This window comes from Mesoplodon bidens, assembly GCF_964165515.1.
Source record: "Mesoplodon bidens genome assembly, contig: HAP1_SCAFFOLD_120, whole genome shotgun sequence".
Lineage (NCBI taxonomy): Eukaryota > Metazoa > Chordata > Mammalia > Artiodactyla > Ziphiidae > Mesoplodon > Mesoplodon bidens.
In genome coordinates, this window is record NW_027671363.1 from 1,203,198 (window position 1) to 1,229,934 (window position 26,737).

General features: G+C 40.9%; 1 protein-coding gene across 1 annotated transcript in view; it reads right to left on the minus strand.

Moving 5' to 3' along the window:
* The window catches only part of LOC308611521 (uncharacterized protein), a gene marked incomplete at its 5' end in the record, with an annotated part of 78,871 nt that extends 53,451 nt beyond the window's left edge, over positions 1 to 25,420 (minus strand). The window contains 2 exons of the mRNA XM_081260261.1: positions 23,879 to 23,943; positions 24,949 to 25,420. Of these exons, the coding sequence (XP_081116387.1) occupies positions 23,879 to 23,943; positions 24,949 to 25,420 (537 nt within the window). The remainder of the gene's footprint in view (positions 1 to 23,878; positions 23,944 to 24,948) is intronic.
* Between the last annotated feature and the right edge of the window lie 1,317 nt (positions 25,421 to 26,737).

Sequence of the window (26,737 nt, forward strand, 5' to 3'; positions counted from 1 at the left end):
AACAGTGGAGAGCACGGATAGTGTTTTCCTCTTTTCCATTTAAAGTCTATACCGGTTTCAGCTTAAAGCTGCATCTCTGTAGGTTCTCCCTAACTTTTCTCCTCTTCACCATGACCTTGGTTTTTTCAGCTTTCTTCTTACTGTGCAAGGCTTGATTAGCAGTCAATAGGCTCCTTTCATCTTCTCAGCAAGATACGCTGTGGGAGAGGTCAGGTACCTTGAAGGTCCTACGGAAATATGTTTTAATCTTTCAGTTAAACATCTACAATCAAAATTTCCCTTGCAAATGTTGATAGCCTTTATTTGGTGTTATGATAATGGAAACTTTATTTTCTCATCTAAGCTAAGGCTCTCTTCTAGGAGGGGGAAATGACCAAAAAAAGGGAGGGGGGACTTGGAGAAAACAAATCTTGTCTTACTGCATAACACTGAAGACAGAGAACAGAATTATATGGCACTTTTTCTTGAGGAGATGATGACATTGCACTGTGGTATTCTTTTTTCTTCTTTAATTAATTAATTTTTATTTATTTTTGGCTGCGTTGGGTCTTCATTGCTGCGCGTGGGCTTTCTCTAGTGGCGGCGAGTGGGGGTTACTCTTCATTGCGGTGTCTTCGCTTGTTGTGGAGCACGGGCTCTAGACATGTGGGCTTCAGTAGTTGTGCCATGCAGGCTCAGTAGTTATGGCACACTGGCTTAGTTGCTCTGGGCATGTGGGATCTTCCTGGACCAGGGCTCGCACCCATGTCCCCTGCCTTGGCAGGCGGATTCTTAACCACTGCGCCACCACGCAAGTTCTGCACTGTGGTATTCTAATGAGAGAAGTGGAATTTTTTTAAATTGTTTTGCATAGAGGGAATTTACCACCATAGTGGTGATATCTGACTTCTCTTGTGTCTTAACTTCTGAGACCTAAAGCCATTCAGCAGTGTTTTCTTGGTAGCTCTTGAAATACCAGACTGTAGTAGAAGAAATTACAGACCTTTGTCCAATGTCTAAAGCCAGTTTATTAACCAGAAGCACAATTTAAGGACTCTGTACTTCAAATAAATCAAATCCTTATAGTCTCTAATTTATACTTAATCTTTCAGTCCCATTATTTTTCATTTCCAAAGATAATTTTTTTTAAATCCACTAGGCTATATTTTCTACCTAAACTATATGTTCCATTAAAATAAAAGTATGGGGGTTGCTAAATGGGCCAAGATCCTCTCATGTTCTATCATGTATGTCATTAAAAATAATTTAGAAAGCAATGCCATGTTTATTATCAGATTATGTGTCTGTTATAAAAGATACATTGGAAAACCAGGTTAATCATATGTGGTTTGATTGAGAAATTCAATCTTGATGAAGTAAAGAAATTTAAATGTTTATTTTTTTTTCAGTAACTGCTACAAGGGAAATTTAATGCTTTTGCAGTCTAGACCAAAAACTACATCTAATTTTAAAGAATTCATTTAAGTCAATATATGGACATTTCATGTACTACTATTATTATGTTATTATTTTTATTGGGGGGATATTTGTTCAAAGCAACAACTCCAAATAGCCAAAAAGCTTCCCACATGCTCTTCTCTAAATTCCTGTTTTGTTTAATTATAACCCTGAGTTTAGAATTAAAAAGAAAAAGGGGAAAAGAGGGAGACCCTCCTCTGACTACAAGCACAATTAGCTGCCCATTAGCAGTTATGATCCTGGTCTTCTGCCTCTGCTATCAGTGGCCTCTAATAACATGGGATGGGTTCACTCTGTGGCTTCAGCATGGGAAGAGTTTATGGTTCATCCTCATTCTTGCCTCTTTTACAACAGAAGACACCCCAAAGTGGAAGCCGTGTCTTACTTTTGTCACTTCCAGCAATAACCCCCTCCAACTTATTCTCTGGGCTACTGTTCAACCACACTGAGTTCTCTTTTAAGCTCTCTGAGAGTGACAGTGAACTAACTGGAGGACTGGTATTTTTATCATCTCTTACCCAGAAACACTGTTTCTTCTACCAGGTCTAACTGGTAGAACAAATGAAACAAATTTTCAAACAACAAAGTTTCAAACACACAAAACCTATCAAATGATTTGTTTGCTTTGTTTTGATCTCAATAACTGTAGCTTTCATCTCTAGAAGTTAAATTGGGTTCTTTTTTATATCTTCTATATTTCGACATAACTTTTTTTAACATGGGTGGTACAATTATAAAAGCTATTTTGACTTCCTTATCTTCTCATTCTAACATCTGTGCCAGTTTTGGGTCACTCTCAAGTGATTATTCTTATTATAGTTCATCTTTCCCTGACCCTTTGTATGCCTGGTAATCTTTGGTTGGATGCCATAACTTATTAATTTTGCCTTGTAGTAGTGATGAATATTTTTGTATTTCTATAAATATTATTGAGTTTTGCTCTGGAACATAGTCAAGTTACTTGGAAAGGTTTTCACCTTTTTGTGTCTTGCCTTGAAGATTTGTTCTGCTCTCAAAAACTTCATTAGTTAAATGTTTTATATCTATTGTTTAGATGATGAAAATGAAATTCCTAGAGAAAATGTAAAAGCCATGTACCTGGCTGTGGTAGGATCTCAAAAATTATCATTGAATAATTGGAATTCATACCCCTCTGATTCTAAAAACACCATGGTGTCACTCTTCACAACGTTCCTCTGTTTTTAATTAACTCACTTACTAGCTAGATGAAAAGTCCCTCAAAAGTTTCTTAAATATAAAATTTAAATACTGTGCTAAAAATATATATAATAATTTTCTTACCACTGGCTCTAACAATTTACTCATCTAATTCAGGCTTTTCACTTAACAGTAATTACATATGGTTATAATATGTGAGAATGTGCAACGAGAACTTACGTTGGAAAAATATCTGTTCTTACATTTCATATTATAAAAATGTTTTCACTGTACAGGAAAAGCCAGACATATTCTAAAATATTTATTTGCAGTAATGTCTTGGATATATATTTTCCTTTAATAATTAATAAAACTAAGAACTGACAATAACATTGATTGAGAAGGAGTATAATTTTGAGGTTCCTGCCTCAGAGACGATGTTAATCTTCATGTTCACACTTCATGTAGTTTAGTTCAGAAAAAAGTTTTCATTTTCCTCTTTGTAACTAAAAGAATCCCCATTCTGCATTCAGAACAGTAACAGTAAAAAACAAAGGCCTACTTTATATAAAGTCAGAATTTATAAACACACACACCCATATATACATATGTGTGTATGTGTGTGTGTGTGTCTGTGTATATATATGTGTGTGTGTGTGTGTGTATATATATATATATATATATAAAACTTCCTTATTCTTGTTTCCAAAATATTATTGTAAAGAAAATTATGACTTATGTGGTATTTATTCATGAATAAACTCTAATGGAGAGTTCTACTCTTCGTTTTTGTCCAGTGTATGAACCCATATATAAGTTATGGAAATCCCCATCTTATGAGGAAGAATCTGTCTCTCGTTATTGAGATTGAAAATGCCAGCTACTTAATCTCTGAGTAACCTTTAGGGCCATAGGCTAGCATATGACCTTAGCTCTGACAATCAGTTATATCCATTCTGGAGACTGGACTAGAAGCTACTGACAAGAAGAAAAGACTGCTTAGAATATATTCTGGAAGTGGAAAGCACACACAGTTTTCAGTATCCAGAACAAATGTATCAGTGATTCATATTACTGTATTTAGCATCCCCTATCATTGATATTTGTAGTTCTAGCTGAAGTGTCTCTGCCCAGTGACTCTTGCACTAGGTTGTTCCCTGGACCAATTCTACAGCATGATTCCTAGGCATAAGTTTAAACTTCCAAACACCAATGCTGGTTCTTGAATCTTTTATTTAGAGATTCCATAAACTGTCCAATATCTTTTTAGTAGTTTATTTTCTACTTAATTAACCCAGAGTAAGTCATCTATTGCTCTAACATAAAAATTGATACCAGGAGAGATCAGAGACAACAGATCATTGAGGATATAGGGGAAACTGCCATCAGTTATCTAGCCTGCTTGGCACTGAAGACAGTAAATCCCTAGTTGGCAATAAGAAACAAATTGAGAAAAATTAACCTTAGAGTCTCCTGGAACTTAAAGCCTACTAGTGACCTGACTAGGGAAAACCAAGTAGTAACTCACATGTAAAAGGATGAAGGTCCTGGGACTTCCCTGGTGGTGCAGTGGTTAGGAATCCACCTGACAGTGCAAGGGACACGGGTTCGAGCCCTGGTCCGGGAAGCAACTAAGCCCACGAGCCACAACTACTGAGCCTGTGTGCCACAACTACTGAAGCCTATGAGCCTAGAGCCTGTGCTCTGCAACAAGAGAAGCCACCACAATGAGAAGCCCGCACACTGCAATGAAGAGTAGCCCTCATCGCCACAACTAGAGAAAGCCCGTCCGTGCACAGCAACGAAGACGCCATGGAGCCAAAAATAAATAAATAAATTTATCTTTTAAAAAAGTATGGAGGCCCTGAATATTCCAAATCTGTAGGGTGTCATGGTTACTTCTAAGGGCACTGGGAGAGCATCCTTTCCCAATTGTATTCTTAGCTCCTTTGTCAAAGATCAGTTGGCTGTATATGCATATGTTTATTTCTAGTCTCTCTATTCTGTTCCATTCGTCTGTCTTTTTGCCAGTACCATGCTGTTTTGAGTACTGTAGGTTTGTAATATATTTTTTGAAATCAGAAACTCTTATGCCTCCAACTTTGTTCTTTCTCAGAACTGACAAATGGTGTTGGTGAAATTGGATATCCACATGCAAAAGAATGAAACTGGACTCTTGTATCATACACAAAAATCAACTCTAAATGGATTAAAGACTTAAACATAAGATCTGAAACTGTAATACTCCTAGAAGAAAACATAGGGGAAAAGATCCTTGACACTAATTTTGGCAATGATGTCCTAACTATATGACACCAAAAGCACAGGCAACAAAGCAAAAATGGGCAAGTAGAACTACATCAAACTAAAAACCTTCTGAACAGCAAAGGAAACAATCAACAAAATGAAAAGGCAGCCTATGGAAGAGAAGAAAATACTTGCACACCCTGTATCAGATAAGGGCTTAATATTCAAAATTTATAAGAAACTCCTATGACTTAATAGCAAAAAACCCCCCAAATAACCCAATTTAAAAATGGGCAATGATGGGCTTGAACAGACATTTTGCCAAAGAAGATATATAAATGGTCAACAGATATATGAAAAGGTGCTCAACATCACTAACCATCAGGAAAATGTAAATCAAAACCACAATGAGGGAATTCCCTGGTGGTCCAGTGGTTAAGACTCTGTGCTTTCACTGCTGAGGGTGCAGGTTCAATCCCTGGTCAGGGAACTAAGATCCCACATGCCGCACAGCACAGACCAAAACAACCCCCAAAAAACAACAAAAGAAAACACACAATGAGGTATCATCCTGAACCTGTTAGGATGCCTATTATAAAAATAAATAAAGTAAAGTATTGGTAAGGATGTGGAGAAATTGGAACTACTGGGTACTGTTGGTAAGAATGTAAAATGGTACAGTTGCTATGAAATAGTATGGAGGGTCTTAAAAACCTTAAAAATAGAATTATCACGTGACCCAGCAATGCCACTTCTCTGTAGATAGTCTAAAGATTTGAAATCAAGATCTAAAAGATATTTCTGCACTACCATGCTCACTGTAGCATTATTCATGATAGCCAAGATATGGACAAAACGTAAATATCCATTGATGGATGAATACATTTTTAAAATGTGATATATACATACAATAGAATATTGTCCAGCCTTAAAAATGAAGGAAAATCTGCCATGTGCAGTAACATAGATATATCTGAAGATGTTATGCTAAGTGAAATATGCCAGTCACAGAAGAACAAATACTGCATGATTCCACTTACATGAGATATCTAAAATAGTCAAACTCGCAGAAACAAAGAATAGAATGATAGTTGCCAGGGGCTGTATTATACACTTAAAAATGTGAGAGTAGATCACATATTGTTTTCTTACCACAATAAAATTTCTTTTCATAAATTAATAAAATAAATTAAAAATAAAGACAACAGGATAAACCAATGTAATAAGAATGTAATATTCCAGTCTTAAATTCCCAGCTCAAGATAATGCCAAATATCATTAACTTTCTGTGAATGTGATAAAAGTCTTACTTCTTGCATCCACAGGTTGAGATAGAATAACACTAAACATTTAATTCTGATGACTGCTTTATTATGAGAGTTTAATTGGCATCTTGGAATGGGGCACTGACTGAAAAAGAACTGGACTTCTTTGTAGTGGGATGAGGATATAATGGTAGATTCCAATAAAGAAAGGACTCTCCAACCCTCACTTGCCATCTTTCTAAAGAGAAGTCAATTTTATGATATATAGTAACATTTTTTTCGCCATGATTGGAGACATTTAATGACTTAGCCAAGAAGAGTTACCTAGAAAATGGAAGTCAATTTTTCCCATCCCAACCTCTTTACCCTTCCCTGTATTGATTCTTGGTACCTTCGATACCACTATTCTCCACTAGTCAGGGTGGAGACATGAAGATGAAATGATAAATGGCAGTTTGACTTAAGTCTGCCTCCCAGTAGGACTACTAGGATGCCCCAAAATTCCATAAATATTTCACTAGTTTCTTAGTATATCATTAAAGTAGTACACTCAGCCACAAGCAGAATCACCATCTTGGCTGCATGTCTCAGGGAATAATATTTTTATTAGGAAGAGCTCAATAAAAGCCCCAAGAGCTTCCTCTATTTATTATAATAATATGTCAAAAGCATGATTAAATCCCTAAGAGAATCACAGTGATTAAGATTTTACAAATTCAGGGTTGGTGATTTCTATCATATTCCCTTTTAAAATTTCAATTTGTCTAGTGTAGAAGTCAGAGTATTCAGGAGTAAAACAGAAGATTGTTATAAATTTGATCAGCTAGAGACAGCAAATTGAGGCCGTTGTTCTATATGTGGTCTCTTCACTAGAACAAATCAGTAAGGTTCTAAGGGACCTGCTTTGCTTTCTAAGTAATCAATAGTTATTGATTAGGCACATGCTTTTATTCCTTTACTCTAAAAAGCTGAGAACATCAGAACAATTTGCTTGCAAATCACAAGGCAGCAGTATTAATTTCACTGTATTGTCTCAACTTTTTCATTCTACATCACAGCTTAGTTCATAGAGACCTTGACCTTCTGACATCACACTTATCCTCTATTTTAATGACATCATGCTCAGAGAACCTACAGATCAGTAACTAGACTATCCAAAGTGTCTTGGCAAGACCCATGTCTGCCTGAAAGTCATAAATAAATTGCATGAACCTTGTCCATTCCCTATGATTTAGGAATCTCCCCCTTTATGAGGCAAATCCACCTTTCACCATAGAAGCTAAACATCTCAAGTACTTGTTTTCTCAGCCTCCTTTGAAACTAGGGCATTAGCACAAAAACGGAATTCTATCAGTTGGATGCATATGCCCCAGATTTGCAATTAAAAGCTGCCAGTGAGTGAGTGGAAAACAGTAATTGTAGAGTCTATACTGGTCACACAAAAGAACCCTAGTGGAAGCAATACCCTCTTTCCAGCAGCATCTAAATTCTGTGTTTGTGAGCTCAGCATTACAATCTGCAGAGTAATCAAGTAATCCAGCAGTAGCGGCAATCTCGTCTTCACCACATCAGACCATGAAATAAGTTTAGACATTTCTCCTGGCTGATCGTTTAGACCCACGGTTCTCTGATTCTCCAAACCATTCTGTGAGCTACTCTGTATCACTGTAATAAATTCATTTTCTAAAAGTTATCTAAGTCATATCATGTTGCTTAAAACCAAGAGTTCTGCCGATACACCCAATTAGCATTTAGTAAGCATCTTCAACTGGCCTTATCAGACCCTAAAGGAAACTAGATAGATAGGATACAAACTCTGTTAGTGCATATGCTTGTGGGGGAAACTGTGATGGTGTTAGAGTACACACATATGTAATAAACCATGGGAGTATAGCTAAAATTTTGCTTTTCTTATGCTAATTGTGATTTCTTCTTTGTGGATTATTAAAGTAAAATGCTTAATTCCTGAACATTTGGATCTATTTTAAAATAATTTTTGTTACTGATTTCTAACTCAACGTCTCAATGGTCAGAAAGCATATTTTATTGTATTTCAGTCTTTGAAATATGTTGAGACTTGCTTTATGTACAACCATATAAGTAATTTTGTAATATAGTCTATATATACTTGTGAAAAGTGTGATTTCCATCATTGTTGCATAGAGCGTTTTATATATTTCAAATTGATCAAGTTTGATATTTGTGTTAAAAATCTTCCATGGACTTTTGGCTGGTTGTTCTACCTACTACTGAGGGAGTTGTGTTAAAATCTCCCACGATGATTGTGGATTTACATATTTATTCTTCTTTTCCTGTCAAGTTTTGCTGTATGAATTTTTAAAAACATTACTGTTTGTAGGAAATCTTAGATTTATTACATTGTTTTAGAGAATTGATCTTTTAATCCTTATGGTATTTGAAACAAATTCTACAGGTAAGCCATTTGAATAAGATAATTTAACAAGGTTGCTGAATCCAAGGTCAATAGTTTTAAAAATCAATTGTATTTGTACAGACCAACAGCAAATAGGGTATTCAGAAAACGATGCTCTTGATGGTAATATCTAAAAAGTGAAACACATAAAAATAAATCTAATGAGAGATACGAAGACTTCTATATGCAAAATTATGAAGCAGTACTGAGAAAAATTAAAGAATACCTAGATAAAGGGATATACCATGTTCATGGACTGAGGGACTCAACTTATTAGAGAAATCAATACTCCACATATTAATCTCAGTTTCAACATAGTCAAGTCCCATTAATTTGGGGTTTTTTATTTTTGTTTTTGTGTTTGGCTGTTATATTTGTTGCATATTTGTTTGTCTGTTTGGTTTTTATTTCTTTGGGGAGATTAACAATGGTTTTAAAATCACTGGGAAGTGTGTCCTCCTACAATTTAAAACTGCTATTCTCTTCCTCATTGATGCTTAAAATTTCATATTTAGATATACAGTCTATAACTTTACCTTTCTTTGCCCCTCTTAAATCTCACTCCTCACACTTCCCTGGGAGAGGCAGCACCTTAAGGCTTGTAAGCCATTTACATTTCAGTACAAGTTTGATACAAGTTTCCTAGAAGAAGTTTTGGTAGGAGAAGGAGAGAACAGAGATAAGAGGCACCAAAAAGGGCAAGGAAAAAAGAAAATGAGTTCAATAAAGACAACCACAGATTGGAGAAAGACCAGCCTTTTGCTATTTCTCAATCCTTCTTAGAACAGCTCTGTTGATTGACATTCAGAAAAACAGATGACTGCAGTATTTCTGCTTATTGATTTACTTTATATTCCAGTATAAGCCACTACCAATCAAGCAGTCATCATCTGCTTAATCCAAAGTTTTACTTTACAATTGTTTTTTATGTTGCTTTTTAAGTTGATATGACATCTGGATTCTAAAACATGACATTCTGTTCTCTTTTGGATACAGGAAAAAATATTTTGATGTTTGAGACTGTATGATTAATTTTCCAAATGGTGGAAAGAGTACTGGATTGAGAACAGAGATTTTAATACTTCTTAATATTTAATATGCAATCATCTATCTTTGGTAAATTCCTTAGCTAAGCAGGCTCATATTTTTCTCATTTGTAAAATGAAGGGACTCAAATATCTCATGAACCTGTTCTCAACCCCTTTAAGAGTACATGACTCTTAGTCAGATGTTCATTGGATCACTCAGCAAATTCTTGCTAAAAATAAGACAGTATAATTTTAGATGACACCTTTCTTTTAATAACATCAATTAATTTTTTCTCAAAAATTTCCAGTTAAGCAGTAGAGATAAATATCTTTTAGATATGGGGATATCAATAAAGACTGAAGTTTTACTAAGCTTACAGAGTTGAAAGTAAAAGGATAAGTATTGTTAATATCAATATTATCATTTAGAAAATGCTTTTTACATCTTTTAGGTTTAGTTCAGAAACAAATAATGTTTTAAGTCATCTCCAAATGCTCAAAGGGCAAATAATTTATTCTATATATGACAATTATAATAACACAACACTTTGATTCCTTAAGTATGATTTGTAATTCAAACTTACCCCTCATTTATTATAAAAAAAAGTTTATTCCTTTGATCTAAATTTACTAAAATAGATATAAATTGTCTGTGTTACATAATATTTTCAAATGTAACTTCCTTGTCTTACAATACCCTCACTTGAGACAGGCAATATAATAGATGTATTATTAAAATGCCTGCTCTTTCTACAATCTAATGGTTTTCAACATGACTTAGTCAATCAGTAAATACTTACATCAAAAGTTACTGAGACCAGGGACTTCTCTGGTGGTCCAGTGGGTAAGACCCTGTGCTCCCAATGCAGGGGGCCCGGGTTTGATCCCTGGCCAGGGAACTAGATCCCGCATGCATGCTGCAACTAAGAGTCCACATTCTGCAACTAAGATTCCGCATGCCACAACTAAGAAGTCTGCATGCCACAACTAAGACCCAGTGCAGCCAAAAAAAGAAATATTAAAAAAAAAGAAAAAAAGTTACTGAGACCAGGGGTTTTTAAATTGTAGTTCTTGGAGTTTGGGGATTTTGTCAAGGACATTTATGAGTTTATGAAAGAGCGGAGGGTACAAATAATCAAAGCCACACTTATTTTGTATTTCATAAAGTTATTGGGATTACATGTAAAATTTTGTTTGAAAGATGGGATATGTTCTATTAAACATCTGGATGTCACTGACTGTACAGACGCTTTTCAAATGTAGAGGTTTATAATAATAATAATAATAATAATGCATATTGAGCATTCATTAAATACCAGGCACTGTTTGAGTGCTTAAGACACACTAACTTATTTCATCCTAACATCAATCCACTGATCATTATCTCAATTTTAAAGACGTAGAAACCGAGGCACAGAAAAATTAAATACCTGTCCCAGTTAGTAAATGAAAGAACAATAATCAAACTCAGGCTGTTTAACTCCAGTACGTTCACTCTTACCCACAACATTAATTCACTTTCTTAGGACCTCCTTAGAATAGAAAAATGGACAATCTTAAAAGTCAGAAAAAAAGAGACAAAATAGACTCAATGAAGTTTCTGATCAGAAAAGCAGCAATACAAAAGTGGTATTAAAAATATTCATCTGGTAATTAATGTAAAATAAATAATAGGAGAACCTAACTTTGGGTATTTGGGCTCATTCATTTATTAATGAATATTAATTGAGCTAGTTATCATCCTTTGTGATTAGGCTACATTAATGAACAAAGCATAAAGAAAATTCTGCCCCCTTGGACTTTCTAATGGATCCAGAGACTAGTTACCTTGGCCCAAAGACCTGGCCTAGGAGGATAGCAAGGAGCCTACAGAGTGTTAGTTGAAAAAACAGTCAAATTTTTTTCTATCTAAAGGCTATGGCAGAGATAGAAGAATGAGAAAATCAGAAAGAGGGACTAGGTTTGGAGAGAAAAATGATTTTGAATAGCTATCTTTCAAGGAACAGCAAGACATCCATTTATGAATATTTAGAAGGCAATTAGCAATACAAAGTTGGGGCTTTAGTGAGAGTACATTACATGGATACCATAGCCATTTCCCACTGAGGTAATAGCCAATCCAATGGCAGGTTTTAGCTGGAAACATAAAATTCAATCAATAGTCTGATAGAGGAGAACCAGCACACAAAATACAGAAGTATGGTGAATTCCCAAAATAATGGAATGGGAAAAATCAAAAAGAAGCACTCAAAGTAACAAACTGATTGGCTAAATATGTGAAAAGAGTAACAGGTAGTACATAGTCAACACAATTACAGCAAAAAGATGAGTCATCTGTGAGGAGCAAAAAATCAAAGGCAATTGAGATTTTAAGGTAAATGAGACAGAAGAAAAACCTTTGAATTTGGAAATTATAAAGCCATTACTGATGTGGAAAATGAAATCTTGGTGCAATGTGGAATGAAAGCAGGGTGAAAAGAGAACATAAAGAGTTCGTATATGTCATTTGTTTTGCACATATAGTACAAGGAAGGGGAGGAGTAGACCATTAGGAAGAAGGGCATGCTTCATTTTGGTGGTAACTGCATCAAGAACACTACAGGATTTTGAAACCACAAATTAGCTGATGATTAGACAAAACTTTACTTAGCTTTGGAAAAGCTGTGCTTCAAATAGCTTACGGATAGCCCAACTAATTCCTTAGTCTTTCCACTACTATATGCTCCTTCCAATAGAGTAATACAAACCTGTCACTTGTTTTTAATAATGCTTGCTCATTTCCCCAGCAGTTTTCTCTTAATCTACTATCTTTGACTTCCTTGCCTTAGCTTACAGTAACATTTTAATACAGGGACTATAACAATAATGCTGGACTCATTTATAATTCTATCTCTTCAAACACACTTTCTCACATGAAATGTTGTCAGGATTAATTAAAAAGAAAGTAAAGTGACAAATAAGAAAACCCTCTTTCAAAAAGATTTTTTAAAAGACCTTTGCTCTGAAAGGCAGATATGAATCACTGACAGCACACAGGTGGGTATTAGCTGGGTGTAATGAAGTTCTCACACTCTTTCACTCAAGCTTTGTTTCAGTCCAACTGTGCCCTCTACAGTCTTATCAAGTGAATGAAGGTGACTTTAGCTTGAAAGGAATCTGATAAGTCTCTGATACTCAGTCCACACTTTTCAGACAGGAAAGCAATATTTGATTCTTTATAAAAATTTCCGACCTATTTAATTTGGGGGAACTCTCTAAGATAAAAGGTAATTAAATTTAACAAGTGGATACATTTGCTTGGCTGTGTGATGACCACTGCAAAAGAAAATAAAGTTTTATATAGTCTAATTGTGTCCTTCGATACTGAAAACTATTATTAGTGACAATGTGGAATTTTACCTGAGCCCTCGAATCCTGGAAAACAGCAAAAGTTAAGATATCCCTCTGCCCTTTGTGTTGTGGAAAACAGCTTATTCCTAAGAACCACCACAGATGCCTCCTCTTGTTTACCTATGGCAATGCCAGACAAAGATATTCCAAATTGCCAGTTTTTTTGTCTCATAAATTATCATCTGAAGTGTTTATTCCTACTAATCAATTGGAACAAACTGTTTATTAATCAAACTGTAAAGTTTCACTCCTTCCTCCAGGCTCCAGAACTCGGACTCACTGTCAGACTGAGTCAACAGATAATCTCTCCTAAGAACAGGCTGACCTCAGGGTAAAATATTCTCGGATCTACCATCCACTCAAGCTACTCTTTTATCCCATTTGCCCACACCCTACCCTTAATACCCTTGTTACTTCCTCTCAAGAGAAGAAAAACCCCTTTTGATTAACCACTGAGAGGCTTGCAGATCTTAGGGTCACAGCATTCTCCCTAATGCGATAGTTCTCCTCCCCCAATTGCAATAGGCCCCTCCTCGCACTTACCCTTTTGAGTAAAGTTTCTCCTTACTGTGCTGCTATTGTTTGGGTTTTTTTAGTTGACATTGGCAACTGATAGAAGAAGTAAATATTGCTGCATCTGGATATATGTGGTAATGGGAGATTGAAAACTCTAAAATTTTTATTTGATTTTTATTGGAGTATAGTTCTTTTACAATGTTGTGTTAGTTTATTGCTGTACAGCAAAGTGAATCAGTCATACATATACATATATCTGCTCTTTTTTAGATTTCCTTCCCATTTAGGTCACCACAGAGCACTGAGTAGAGTTCCCTGTGATATACAGTAGGTTCTCATTAGTTACCTATTTTATACATAGTAGTGATATATGTCAGTCCCAATCTCCCAATTCATCCCACCCACCCCTTCCCCCCTTGGTAACCGTAAGGTTGTTCTCTACATCTGTGACTCTATTTCTGCTTTGCAAGTAAGTTCATCTCTACCATTTTTCTAGATTCCACACATAAATGGTACTGTACAATATTTGTCTTTCTCTGTCTGACTTACTTCACTCTGTATGACAATCTCTAGCTCCAACCCCATCTCTGCAAATGGCACTATTTCATTCCTTTTTATGGCTGAGTAATATTCCATTGTATATATGTACCACATCTTCTTTATCCATTCTTCTGTTGATGGACATTTAGGTTCCTTCCACGTGCTGGCTATTATAAATAGTGCTGCAGTGAACACTGGGGTGCATTCATCCTTTCGAATTATGGTTTTCTTTGGATATATGCCTAGGAGTGGGATTGCTAGGTCATATGGTAGCTCTATCTTTAGTTTTCTAAGGAATCTCCATACTGTTCTCCATAGTGGCTGTACCAATTTACAGTTCCACCAACAGTGTTGGAGGGTACCCTTTTCTCCACACCCTCTCCAGCATTTATTGTCTGTAGATTTTTTGATGATGGCCATTCTGACTGGTAGGAGGTGATACTTCACTGTCATTTTGATTTGCATTTCTCTAATGATTAGTGATGTTGAGCATCTTTTCATGCGTTTCTTGGCCACCTGTATGTCTTCTTTGGAGAAATGTCTATTTAGGTCTTCCACCCATTTTTTGATTGGGTTGTTTGTCTTTTTGATATTGAGCTGAATGAGCTGTTTGTGTATTTTGGAGATTAATCCCTTGTCAGTTGCTTTGTTTGAAAATATTTTCTCCCATTCTGAGGGTTGTCTTTTCATTTTGTTTATGGTTTCCTTTGCTGTGCAAAAGCTTCTAAGTTTCATTAGGTCCCATTTATTTATTTTTGTTTTTATTTTCATTACTCTAGGCGGTGGGTCGAAAAAGATCTTGCTGTGGAAAACTGTAAATATTAAATGATTTGGTTCATTCAGTGAATTATGAGTGTTAATGAATACATTAAACAGTCCACAAAGAGAGAGTCCTTTAAGCATCTGCTGTGTGCTAGGGTTTCCTCTACTAGGCCACAATTAGAAAAATCTGTTTGCTCAAAAAGCACATAGGTCAGTACAGAAGACTAACATAAAAAACCATCATGAGATGCATTGATAGAAATGTACACAAAGTGCTATGTTTACATTTGATAAAGTCATTTACTATGAGTGCCTAGGGTCTATGGCAGGAAAATGATGTGACCAGAAAAGTTTTAGAGTAAAGGTGATATCTGAGAAGACCATCAAAGAATAAACACGACTCTGTCAGATGAACAAACTGTGAAGAATCTGTATTTGGCATTGGGAACAAAGTGATCACAAAAACCCCAAGTAATACCATGGTTCCTCTGGAGAGCAAAAGTAGTTGGAACTGACTCAACTGTAGCTCACATATGTAAGACAACTGAAGGGGAGCTGGAAAGATGAGCAGATACAAAGCAGCACAGCCTTTTACAACTATGAAAGTTGGGGACTGCACAACTCCAGTGGGTACCATTCATAATAATGTCAATGTGAATGACACAAGCTGGAGTTGTGTATAGCCCTGAGCAAGACCTCTGAGCAGGTACCAAATTAGTAGAGTATTTTTATGCCAAGTGTATAAGTTAGGATGCTTTTGGTAGCAAAAAAATGGAAACCCAATCTGTCTGTCTTCAACTTCAAGAGGATTCTGGAAAGAACATCAGGGCTCATATAACAGAGGAGGACCCTATGGGGCCTTCCTAGGATAGACCCCTCCCCCATATCCTCTACTTTAGCTCCTCTCTGAAGTACATAGATAACAGTATTTGATGCACATTTCCTGCTTTACAGATGCTAAAACTCCCACCAAATGGAAGGTTAACTACTTAATGACCATGAGCACATAGCCCCCAGGCCTACTGGAGCCAAAGAATTGATGACGTTAACCCCTGTGACACTGTCCTGAAACCTCACCATCAACCAAACAGAGAACTGTGCACAAGCTGATCACATACCCTGGGACTCCCCTCCCTCACCTTGCCTTTAAAAAAACTTTGCTGAAACCCATCAGGAAAATGAGGCTTTTTGAGTACTAGCTGTCCGGACTCTTTGTATGGTGCCTTACAATAAAACACGGCACTTTATTTCACCACAACCCAGTGTCAGTAGATTGGGTTTATTGCACGTGGATAAGTGGACCCAAGTCTGCTTCAGTGACACTCACAATACTGCTATGGGGCTTTTGCACAGCAATGGAAACCATAAACAAGACGAAAAAACAACCCTCAGAATGGGAGAAAATATGTGCAAATGAAGCAACTGACAAAGGATTAATCTCTAAAATTTGCAAGCAGCTCACACAGCTCAATATCAAAAAAACAAACAAACTAATCCAAAAATGGGCGTAAGGCCTAAATAGACATTTCTCCAAAGAAGACATACAGATTGCCAACAAACACATGAAACGATGCTCAGCATCACTAATCATTAGAGAAATGCAAATCAAAGCTACAATGAGGTATCACCTCACACCGGTCAGAATGGCCATCATCAAAAAATCTACAGACAATAAATGCTGGAGAGGGTGTGGAGAAAAGGGAACCCTCCTACACTGTTGGTGGGACTGTAAATTGGTATAGCCACTATGGAGAACACTATGGAGGTTCCTTAAAAAACTAAAAAAGAGAACTACCATACGACCCAGCAATCTCACTACTGGGCATATACACTGAGAAAGCCATAATTCAAAAAGAGTCATGGACCACAATGTTCATTGCAGCTGTATTTACAATAGCCACGACATGGAAGCAACCTAAATGTCCATCAACACATGAATGGATAAAGAAGGTGTGGCACATATATACAATGGAATATACTCAGCCATAGAAAGAAACGAAATTGAGTTATTTGTAGTGAGGTGGATGGACCTAGAGTCTGTCATACAGAGTGAAGTAAGTCAGAAAGAGAAAAACAAATACTGTATGCTAACACATATACATGGAATCTAAAAAAAAAAAGGTTCTGATGAACCTAGGAGCAGGACAGGAATAAACACAAAGACATAGAGAATGGACTTGAAGACACAAGGAAGGGGGAAGGTTAGGCTGGGACGCTGTGAGAGAGTAGCATGGACATATATACACTACCAAATACAGAATAATAGAGAGCTAGTGGGAAGCGGCCGCATAGCACAGGGAGATCAGCTCGGTGCCTGGTGACAGCCTGGAGAGGTGGGATAGGGAGGGTGGGAGGGAGACGCAAGAGGGAGGGGATATGGGGATATATGTATACATATAGCTGATTCACTCTGTTATACAGCAGAAACTAACACACCATTGTAAAGCAATTATACTCCAAAAAAGATATTTAAAAAAAAGAAAAAGAAAATAATGGAGGGTTTGTAAAGAAAAGGGAAAAGCCAAAAAGTGCTGGATATAATTGAGGATTTCTGCACTAGGAATTCTGCAGCACTGTGAACTACAAGAAAATTGAGTAGGGGGATGAAGATTTAAGAATGTTCAACTTTTTATGAATTTAATTCCTTTTTTCACCTTTTTTTATGAGTAATGGTTAAAATTTGAATTCCTTTATAAATTACTTTTGGGTGATTAACTGTGTTTTTTAAAATGCATCTCTGTACAAAGACTCTCTCAAATTTATTATGGTGGCCTAAATAAATTAATACATCTTGAAGGTCTTAGTGGTAAATCACCATGTTTAATTCCAAGAGAATTTAAAAGGTAAAGAAAAATTAGTTTCAAAAATATTTTCAACAAGTTGACATTTATGAAAATTTTTGAAAGATGAGCAGCTATGGGCATACCACCTTATTTTAGCTGATGAACTAATGAATATAGACTTCACACATTTTCAAAGTACTGAACTGCCTTTTCTTCTATAGCAATCCGCAACATATACCAGGTTCAAAAAAACCAATAATCTTAAATCATGATTTCTTCCCTAAAATCCCCTTTCTACTCATTTATAAATCCTCCTTAATATTAATTTTTTCCTATCATATTTCTCAGCCTTGATTATTTCATGTATTTGATGTACAAATGTATTGAACACTTACAATATGTACAAGATACTTTTTTTAAAAAGCTACATGTTAGTTGACTCTTTCGTGCTTGGCACTGGAAGATACACTGTTGGAAGATTCAGCCCCTGCACTCAATTTCTCACAGGTTCAAGAAGATTCAGACAAGTAAATCCACAATTCAACACCCTACTCTAAAAGGTATGAGAAAGGGTTGCCCAGGGGGTTTTGATTGTAAAGAGCAGGAGAAACTATCTTTTCCTGGGTATGGGAGGATTCCTAGAGATGTTACCTGAGAAAAGGAAGATGAGAAGAAATTGCTAGGTGAATAAGGGATACTTTTTAGCTTTTATTTCTATTCAATTCTCACAAAAGAAGAAAAAGTCAAAAAAATAAATGAAGGTATGTGACTCTCAGAGCTCCTTAGGCTCTTTGGTATCTATATTTGTAGCTGGAGATACATGTGCCACAATTATGTTCTAAGTTAAGGGAGTCTGCGTGTGTCATGCATCAAGCATGTAGCACAAGCTCATGTTAATAAAAATAGCCATTCAGGCATAATCAAGGTAGAAGAGCAACAACTCACTACATATTTACCGATACCTTTCCTCTAGTCTCCTCTCCTGTGTTCCTTTCACCCACCCAAATGTTTTGGTGTGTAAACTTTCCTCTCAAGACAATGGAGTCCACAGCATGGCCATCACAAGTTTGAGTGTTGAACAATAGGTGAGATCCCTAGTGAATAATTACACCCAGTTGGAGAAGACTAAACAGTGCTTGGAGCCAGGTGAGAGAAATAGCGTTTGGCTTATCTGCTCTGAAATAATATCTGAAAGACTCAATCCATAAAGTTTCCATATGGTTGAAAGCAAGTTGAAGAGTGAACACTGGGTCTTAACATTGTGTGTGTGTGTGTGTGTGTGTGTGTGTGTGTGTGTGTGTGTGTGTGTGTGTGTGTGTGTGTGTGTGTGTGTGTGTGTGTGTGTGTGTGTGTGTGTGTGTGTGTGTGTGTGTGTGTGTGTGTGTGTGTGTGTGTGTGTGTGTGTGTGTGTGTTTTGATTCATCAAATATTAGTGAGAAACATTTTATGACAGAAAGAGCACTGGCCCCAGAGGCATGGGTTTAAAGTTCTGTATCTGTCACTCTCTTGACAGGCTTTTTAAAAAGCTCTTGTAATGACTCACTTAATGCTTTTTTACATATGAAAAAGAATGAGCCTTTTTCAAACTTAAAAGTTTGATGATTTCATGGTGACTTTTAGTCGCAGCTTTTTAAGATTCCCCATCTAAATAAACTCTTAGGCTCCATGACGTGTGCCCAACCTAGACATGCCGAAGGGGCTTTGAAATCCTGGCCTGCTTTCAGCCAACTTTATGCATTTATATCAGCTGATTTGTTACTTGATAAAAATGTTCAGGATAATGCAGTCACTTTTTTCAATGTTGTAGAAAAGACCACTTCAGAAACAGATTACAACAGCCATGATAATGGACCGGAGTCCTGAGGCATGGAGCTGAGAATTCCATCTCCCCCTGCATGAGAGAGGCAGGTTGTTACCCTCTACAGAATCTAAGTTGGGGATTTGCTCCCTAACCCCCAACTCTGGCTAACAGCTTCCCATCAGCCTACCATCTGTGAATGAATTTGGACCTGCAGATTTATAGTCTCAGTTGGTACCGTGTCTTAGGATGTGGAGGACAGCTCGCTTATTATTCCCTAATGCTGCTTCTTCTCAATCTTAAGAGCTAACTCAAGATTTAGTGAATAATCTATACACACGTTACATGAGCTACTCAGATTCCCTCCCACATCGTGTCTTCCAGACTGAGGAGTTCTTCCAACTGCCTATTCTCAAACCCCCAACCTCACCCACACCTTCAGCTGAGGAGCTGCTTCCTCAGCTGCAATGGAAGGGGGAGGCTTCTGGAAGCCTTCCAGTGCCAAACGATGCAGGGGACATGGGTTCGTGCCCCGGACCGGGAGGATCCCACATGCCGCGGATCGGCTGGGCCCTTGAGCCATGGCTGCTGAGCCTGCACGTCCGGAGCCTGAGCTCCGAAGCAGGAGAGGAGACAACAGTGAGAGGCGCGCACACAGAAAAAAAAAAAAAAAAAAACACACAGGAAAGCATTGGGGCAGTAAGATGGGCAGTGGACATGAACAGGCCCTTCATACAAAAACAGAAAGACACCAGTCTGAAAAGACCACAAAATGAAGGACTCCAACTATGTGACATTCTCGAAAGGGCAAAAATACACAGACAGTAACAAGACCAGCAGCTGTCGGGGGCTTGGGGGCACTGGTAGGATGTTCTGGTAGGGCACTGGTAGGGAAGGTGGCCCCCAGGGATGTTTCGGGCAGTGAAATGGTTCTGGGTGGCACTGCAGTGGTGGCTGCAGGTCATCACACCTGTCCAAACCTGAACAGTAGGACACAGAGAGTGAGCCTTGATATAAACTACAGACTCCAGGGGAGAATTAGGTGTCAATGCCGATCCATCACTGAGATGACGCGCCACACAGGCCAGAGACGTTACCAAGGGAGGGAACCCAGAGGGACGGGTATAGAAAAGCGCTGTCTGCTGGATTCTGATTCTCCTATAACCCTAAAGCTGCGCTAAAGACTGTCCACCAATTAAAAAGAAGAAACGGCTTCTAAGCACGTGACAGTACTCTCAACCTCATTCACGATTCAGAAAAACCCCAAGGGAACGTCCATACTGCTTACCGGGGCCTAGGATGAGCGGGAACACGCCGCGGCCTCGCCCCTTCCTGTCGGGCATCGCGCTGGAGCCCAGAGTCCCCCTGACTTGACCCACCGCACCCCACCCCGCGTTTCATGCCGTCCACAGTCTCTACACATGACATCTTTTGATCAGATGACTCACTGTCCCAATTACAAGGTTTCAGTTTCTGCACAGGAAGAAACCAAAACCAGCACAGAGGGGAGGCTCTTCAGTCAAACTCAGGGTCTGCCTGCCTTCACGTCCCACTCTTCCTGACGGGAGGCCCACATCCTAAGGAAGGAGGTCCTTACCAGCACCTCAGGAGCCTCATCCAGTCCACCTCACGCTGCTCTGAGAGCCTCGCCAACCTCTGCAGCTACCCAAGTCCTGGGCACTTGAGGGCCGTCCCCCTTCCCCGAGTCACTGAGCCACGTGCTCTGACAATGCATTTAAAACCAGGCTCTCGGACTTCCCTGGTCGCACACTGGTTAACAATCCGCCTGCCAATGGTGGGCACACGGGTTCGAACACTGGTCCGGGAAGATGCCACATGCTGCGGAGCAACTAAGCCCGTGCACCACAACTACTGAGCCCGCGCTCTAGAGCCTGCGTGCCACAACTACTGAGCCCACGACCCGCAACTACTGAGGCCCGCATGCCTAGAAGCTGTGCTCCACAATAAGAGAAGCCACCGCAATGAGAAGCCCGCGCACTGCCACGAAGAGTAGCCCCCGCTCGCCGCAACTAGAGAACAAAGCCCGCGCGCAACAACAGAGACCCAACGCAGCCGAAACTGAATAAGTTAAATTGTAAACAAATAAAAAATTAAAATGAATGAATAAATAAATAAATAAAAGCAGGCTCTGCTTTGTCAGCACTCTGGAGTTCCCTATGTATCGACGGGCAGGATTCCCGAGCTCTCCTGTAATTATATCTGTGAAGTGCCTTTCCCGAGGAGCACAGAAGCTCCTGGAAGCAGAGAATTGCTTCTTAAGATCACATGCAGAAACTGAAGACATTTGATGCTTATGTCAAAGATAAAAGACACAACACTAGATGGTGTGAAGGGTCCTCGAGGCCAAGAGCCAGGCAAGCAGGACACTTCCTCTGGGGACCCTTCCATCAGCAGAGAAGAAAATGTCCGTGGCCAGAACTGGCACTCAATTCGCTTTGAGCTGAGCAGCACCCGTGTAATTACACAGGCTCCCCAAAGAGTAATTACTCCCACATTTAAGAAAGGAGATGGCTTTTCAAGCAGGGAAGGCAAGTACAGTCTTCCCAGCTGGATGCACTGTGTGTGCTGATGGTCACGATGGAGCTGGGCCCCAGAGCTCTGCTCTCCCCTCAACCCCCCAACCTCACCCTCACCCTCAGCTGAGGAGCTGCTTCCCTGAGAACAGAGAAGCCATCGGAGGGCTTCCCCACCTGCAACCCTGCTCAGCCATCCCCTCCCCACTCCAGGACCACGGGCAGCAGCTCTCCCCTCCCCCACACGCATCTACTGGATCATTCCCACTGTTATTTCTCCCATCACAACACAACACAACACAATACAACATCCTCCCCGGACCTCAGCTCCTACCCCAGCTACTGTCCAGTTTCTATTTTCCCCGTCACAGCAAAATGTCTTGAAAAAGTTGGGACCAGAACAAACCCAGTTCTCCCACTCCTCTCTCCTAAGCCTCTCCGATCAGGATTTTACCCCACAGATCCATCCAAACGCATCATCGGCGAGTTAGGACCTCCCCCCAGTGCTCGGCTAGATGGTTATTGGCTCCGCGGAACGGCAACCTCGTTTGTCCAGTCACCCAGGGAACCTCTAAAGTGCTTCCCACATGCAGACAAAACGCTGTGATTAATATTTTAGGAGAAATACTCAGCGTGGAAAATACACTTGAGCTGCTGGAGGAAAGAGGTAGCGGCACAGAAAAGAAGTTTCTGTAACTACAGAAATGAACAGATAAGCTGTTTTAATGGTAGCAAGTATGGGATGAAGGAGAACGAATAAAAACCATTCAGAAGACGACATTAACAAGCCTCACACTACAACGTGGTAACAGAGGATGGAGAAGGACTTTAGAATGAACTCATTTTTCTGGGCAGGTGACAGGCTGGATGATGCAACGATGAGCCGCCAGGGACAACAGGACAAGGCAAGGGGCAGGGGAGCTGTAAATAATCATTTCTGGATCTACTGGATCTAGTCATCCGAGGTGCCCTTTGGACAAACTCCATAGAGATGCTGGCAAGTGGCTGGACAGAGGCATCTGTCTGGTCCAGGTGGGAGAACTGACAGAGCTGGAGGTGAAAAGCACCAGAGGGTGAGATCAGACGGGGTGGAGAGTCATGGACCAAGGGAGAAACGACAACACACACAGAGGGCGGAAGACAGAGTCAGTCAGGAAGACAGCAAGGAGAGATCTGTCACAGAAACCAACAGAGCAGACTCTGCGGATGGCAAGGCGACAGTGGTCTGAGGTGACGACTGGCAAATCTCCACTGCTTTGTATGCTGGATGCCAGGTCACCTCAACCGGATCAGGTTCCGTGGAGGGGCAGAACCAAGACCGCAGGCTGCACGATACAATTCAGCTGGGAAACAAGAATCTTTGCCAGAGACCTCACTGCATGGTGTGTAGCGCGACCCTCTGAGATTGTAAGAGACAAAGAGCGCAGTTTACTGGAAGGGTGACAAGGCTGTTCTTCCAGATGATCCTCATTGCATCCCTCGACTGAGCACTGAAAACAATGTACCTATGTGACAACGGTGTTCTACTGAACAGACAACTTATATGCACTGAGTGCTCCCTGGACAGCACGCTCTCGGCTTACAGGAAGCACAAGGAAGGCACCAACGTCAACACGTTAGGGGCTGTCGCTCAGGAAGGCTCGCGGCCTACAGCGGGATCCTCAGGGAAACCTTTTAACGCTCGAGAACAAAAGTGATTTGGCAGGACCATATAAGTCAAGCAAGGGATGGTGTTCTGCCACAAATGTCAAGAACACGAGGCTTGTACTGTGGCTCTAAGAGGATCCTGGGATCTACACGTAGAACTTGCCAGAAACACTTGGTGCTGACCTGCTCCTCTACACTTTGTCAAACCACATCTTTTACCGACTCCTACTTTCCCATTTTAACTTTTGAACTATGCGCCTCCCAAGGTGTTATCACAAAAGAACAGCAGCAGGTAAATACGTAAACAGCAAAACTCACCAGAGGCTGACTCATTTTCCGCTGCTCTTGGAACAACGTGCAGGACTGTGACAGTGGAGGCGGACCTGGAGAAGGAAAACGCAGGCAGTGAAGCTACGACTGAAGCGGCTCGGGGTGCACGAGCACCCGCCCCGCGCTCCACAAGAGACACCTGTGGGAGACCCGTCCTTTCACCTTCAGAAGGGCCTGTGAGAATAAGGAGGGAGCAACCACCCTCAGGTCTGTAACTCCCACGTGACTCTGGTACCTGAGGGGATACTTTATTTTTCCATAGCGAGTGTACATTGAATCCTATTAAAATAAACCTCCGTCATTAAATATGAAATTAAAAAACGCTTATAGTTTATCTCTTCTCAGTCTGTTAACAACTTAGGTCAGAACATCCACAGGATACCCAGAATAAAGGGACACACTCAGGTGCGTTTCAGTCTTGCAATGATTTGTACAAACTTTACAAACTTAAGTGCGACGCTCGAAAACATCTTTTATTAAAGCTGACTTTAAGTGGACAGAACACCTGCCCTAGGAGTTTGGAGTCCTGTGAGCGACCCCACGTGCACACCCGGTGAGGGTCTAGGACAAGTCATCTCCCTTCTCAGGCCCCATCGCTTCCTTCCTCACCCGAGGCAGCAGGACAGAAGCCCTGCAGACTCATCCTGCACCGATTACACTGGGCGACTCCACAGGGCACAACCCAGCGGGGCGGCGGACGCTTACATTACACAACCAAGGTGCTGACGCGCCTTGAGACCCACGTGCGAGATGCCGAGACGGCGACAGGAGGGAGAGGACGAGGAGGAGGATCGGGGTTGGACGGAGGGGAGGACGCAGCACGTCCCGGCCGAGCCTGTGGACCCTGCTCCCCCAGGACACCCAGAGCTCACAAGTCCCAGGGGAGCCCCATCCGGAGCAGCCAGCCCTGTCCTCCAGCCCGGCCCCTCCACCTCCGGGAAGCGGTCAAACCCTCCAGGTGGCTCTACCGCGGGGCCCGGGGCGGACTACCCCAAGCCCTGCTCTTCAAGGGCCGCAGGCTCCACAACCAACTACAGGCCTGCAGACGCAACACCTACCCCGTCGGGACTCGCTCACAGGCCCCGGGCTCCCGAGGCTCCGGTCCGGGGGCTGCTCCTCGGGCGCGCTCCTCTCTCGGGGTCCCTCCGCTCCGCCTCCCGAGACCACTGGGCCAGAGGAGCCGGCTCTGGGCCCACGTCCCTCCCGGGACCTCGCTTGGCCCCGCGCTGCACATGGTCGGGCACTGCACCGCTGCCGGCCGCCCGGCCACTCCGGCCCAAACGCGGGCTCCGCAGCTCGAGCTCGGAGGTCACAGTTCCAGCCTCCGCCCGGCCCACGCGAACCCTCGCCCGCACAGCCCGCTCCCGCGGGCTGCCGGCCGGCCCGGACTGCGTACCGCCCCGCAGGCCCCCGAAATGCTCGCCCGCAAGAGGCCAAGACGGGGGAACGACGGCCAGCGACGACCTGGGCCCGCACAGGAAGCGAGGGCGGGGCGGCGACGGTGCGCGTGCGCCAACACGCACAAATCATGAGGCGCACCTGCGCAGGCGGACGCCCGAAGTCCGCCTGCCAAAGCCCGCCAGGAGCACGGGACAAGTACCCGGACTCCAGAAGCCTCCCAGAAGTCTCCGTGCCGTCAAGATAGTGAGCGTATGAAATGTCTCCTTCTCATCTGGCGCTCAAGTGCTGCTGTGCTGCGAGGGTGTGCCGCCTGGACCAGGGACTCCATTGCCCATTTGTCTTCACTCCTGTTAGGGATCAAGGAAAGGTGTGGCCTCAAGTGGGGGCTGTGTGATGGTCTCCAGGCTCCCTGGTCCTTTCCCGGCCCTGGGACATTTCGGGTTACATCTGAGATTCCCCCACCACCAGGAGAGGGGAAGGAGGGTATCATGTTCGCTTAACTGAAACGCTACAACTTTCATTCAAATCCTAGAATACAATAAATGCCCAGCCATGACACAAACTAATATTGCCCACGGAAGGAAAAGAAAATAGAAACTGTAGCTGTTTAGATTACACAACCAACGCATTAAAAACTGTACGAAAATCAGAACGTACACACAAACCGAAAACAGAAAACAGATACCTGGGATCTTACCTCTTATACAGGATACTGTTTATGTTAGGTAAAAATATCATTTTTCAAAAATGGAATCAGAAGGGTAATGATTTATCACTATTTATCACTGGGGGTGAAATAATATAACTGTGTTCTTGGCCAACTGTTCCTTAAAAGCTGCTAGGGGAAAAGGTAAAAATAAAATCTCCAGGGACTTCCCTGGTGGTCCAGTGGTGAAGACTCCTAGTTTCCACTGCAGGGGGCACGTGTTTGACTCCTGGTTGGGGAACTAAGATCCCGCATGCTGTGCAGCACAGTCTCATTAATTAATTAATTAACGAACACACAAAATAAAAATAAAAAATCTCTCGCCAACCGAGAAAATCCTCTCCACAAATGTAGAGAGAAAGAAAACGGTTTTACTGTTGAATAACCATTAAACCAGACTGTGCTGTGCACCCACAGGTGAACCACTAATGTTTGTGCAAATGAAATCAACCTCACCTTTTTTTTTTATAGCTCAGCAGATAAAATCTGTTGCATACAGGTTCTCAAGATAAACGGGAACTTGCCTCATGGGAATAGACTTGACACCACCATAAAAATGGCATACATTCTTTCAGAGTACATCCTAAATTCACCTGGTCATCTCGGTGGTTGTCCATGCTAGTTAATACCCTTTATCCAAAGGAGAAAGACAACTTCTCCTATCTCTAGGACAAGCACGTACTTATAGCTCAGAGGAAAGTGCCTAACACCTAGCCTAAACTCCCCTGGTGACAGAGAGA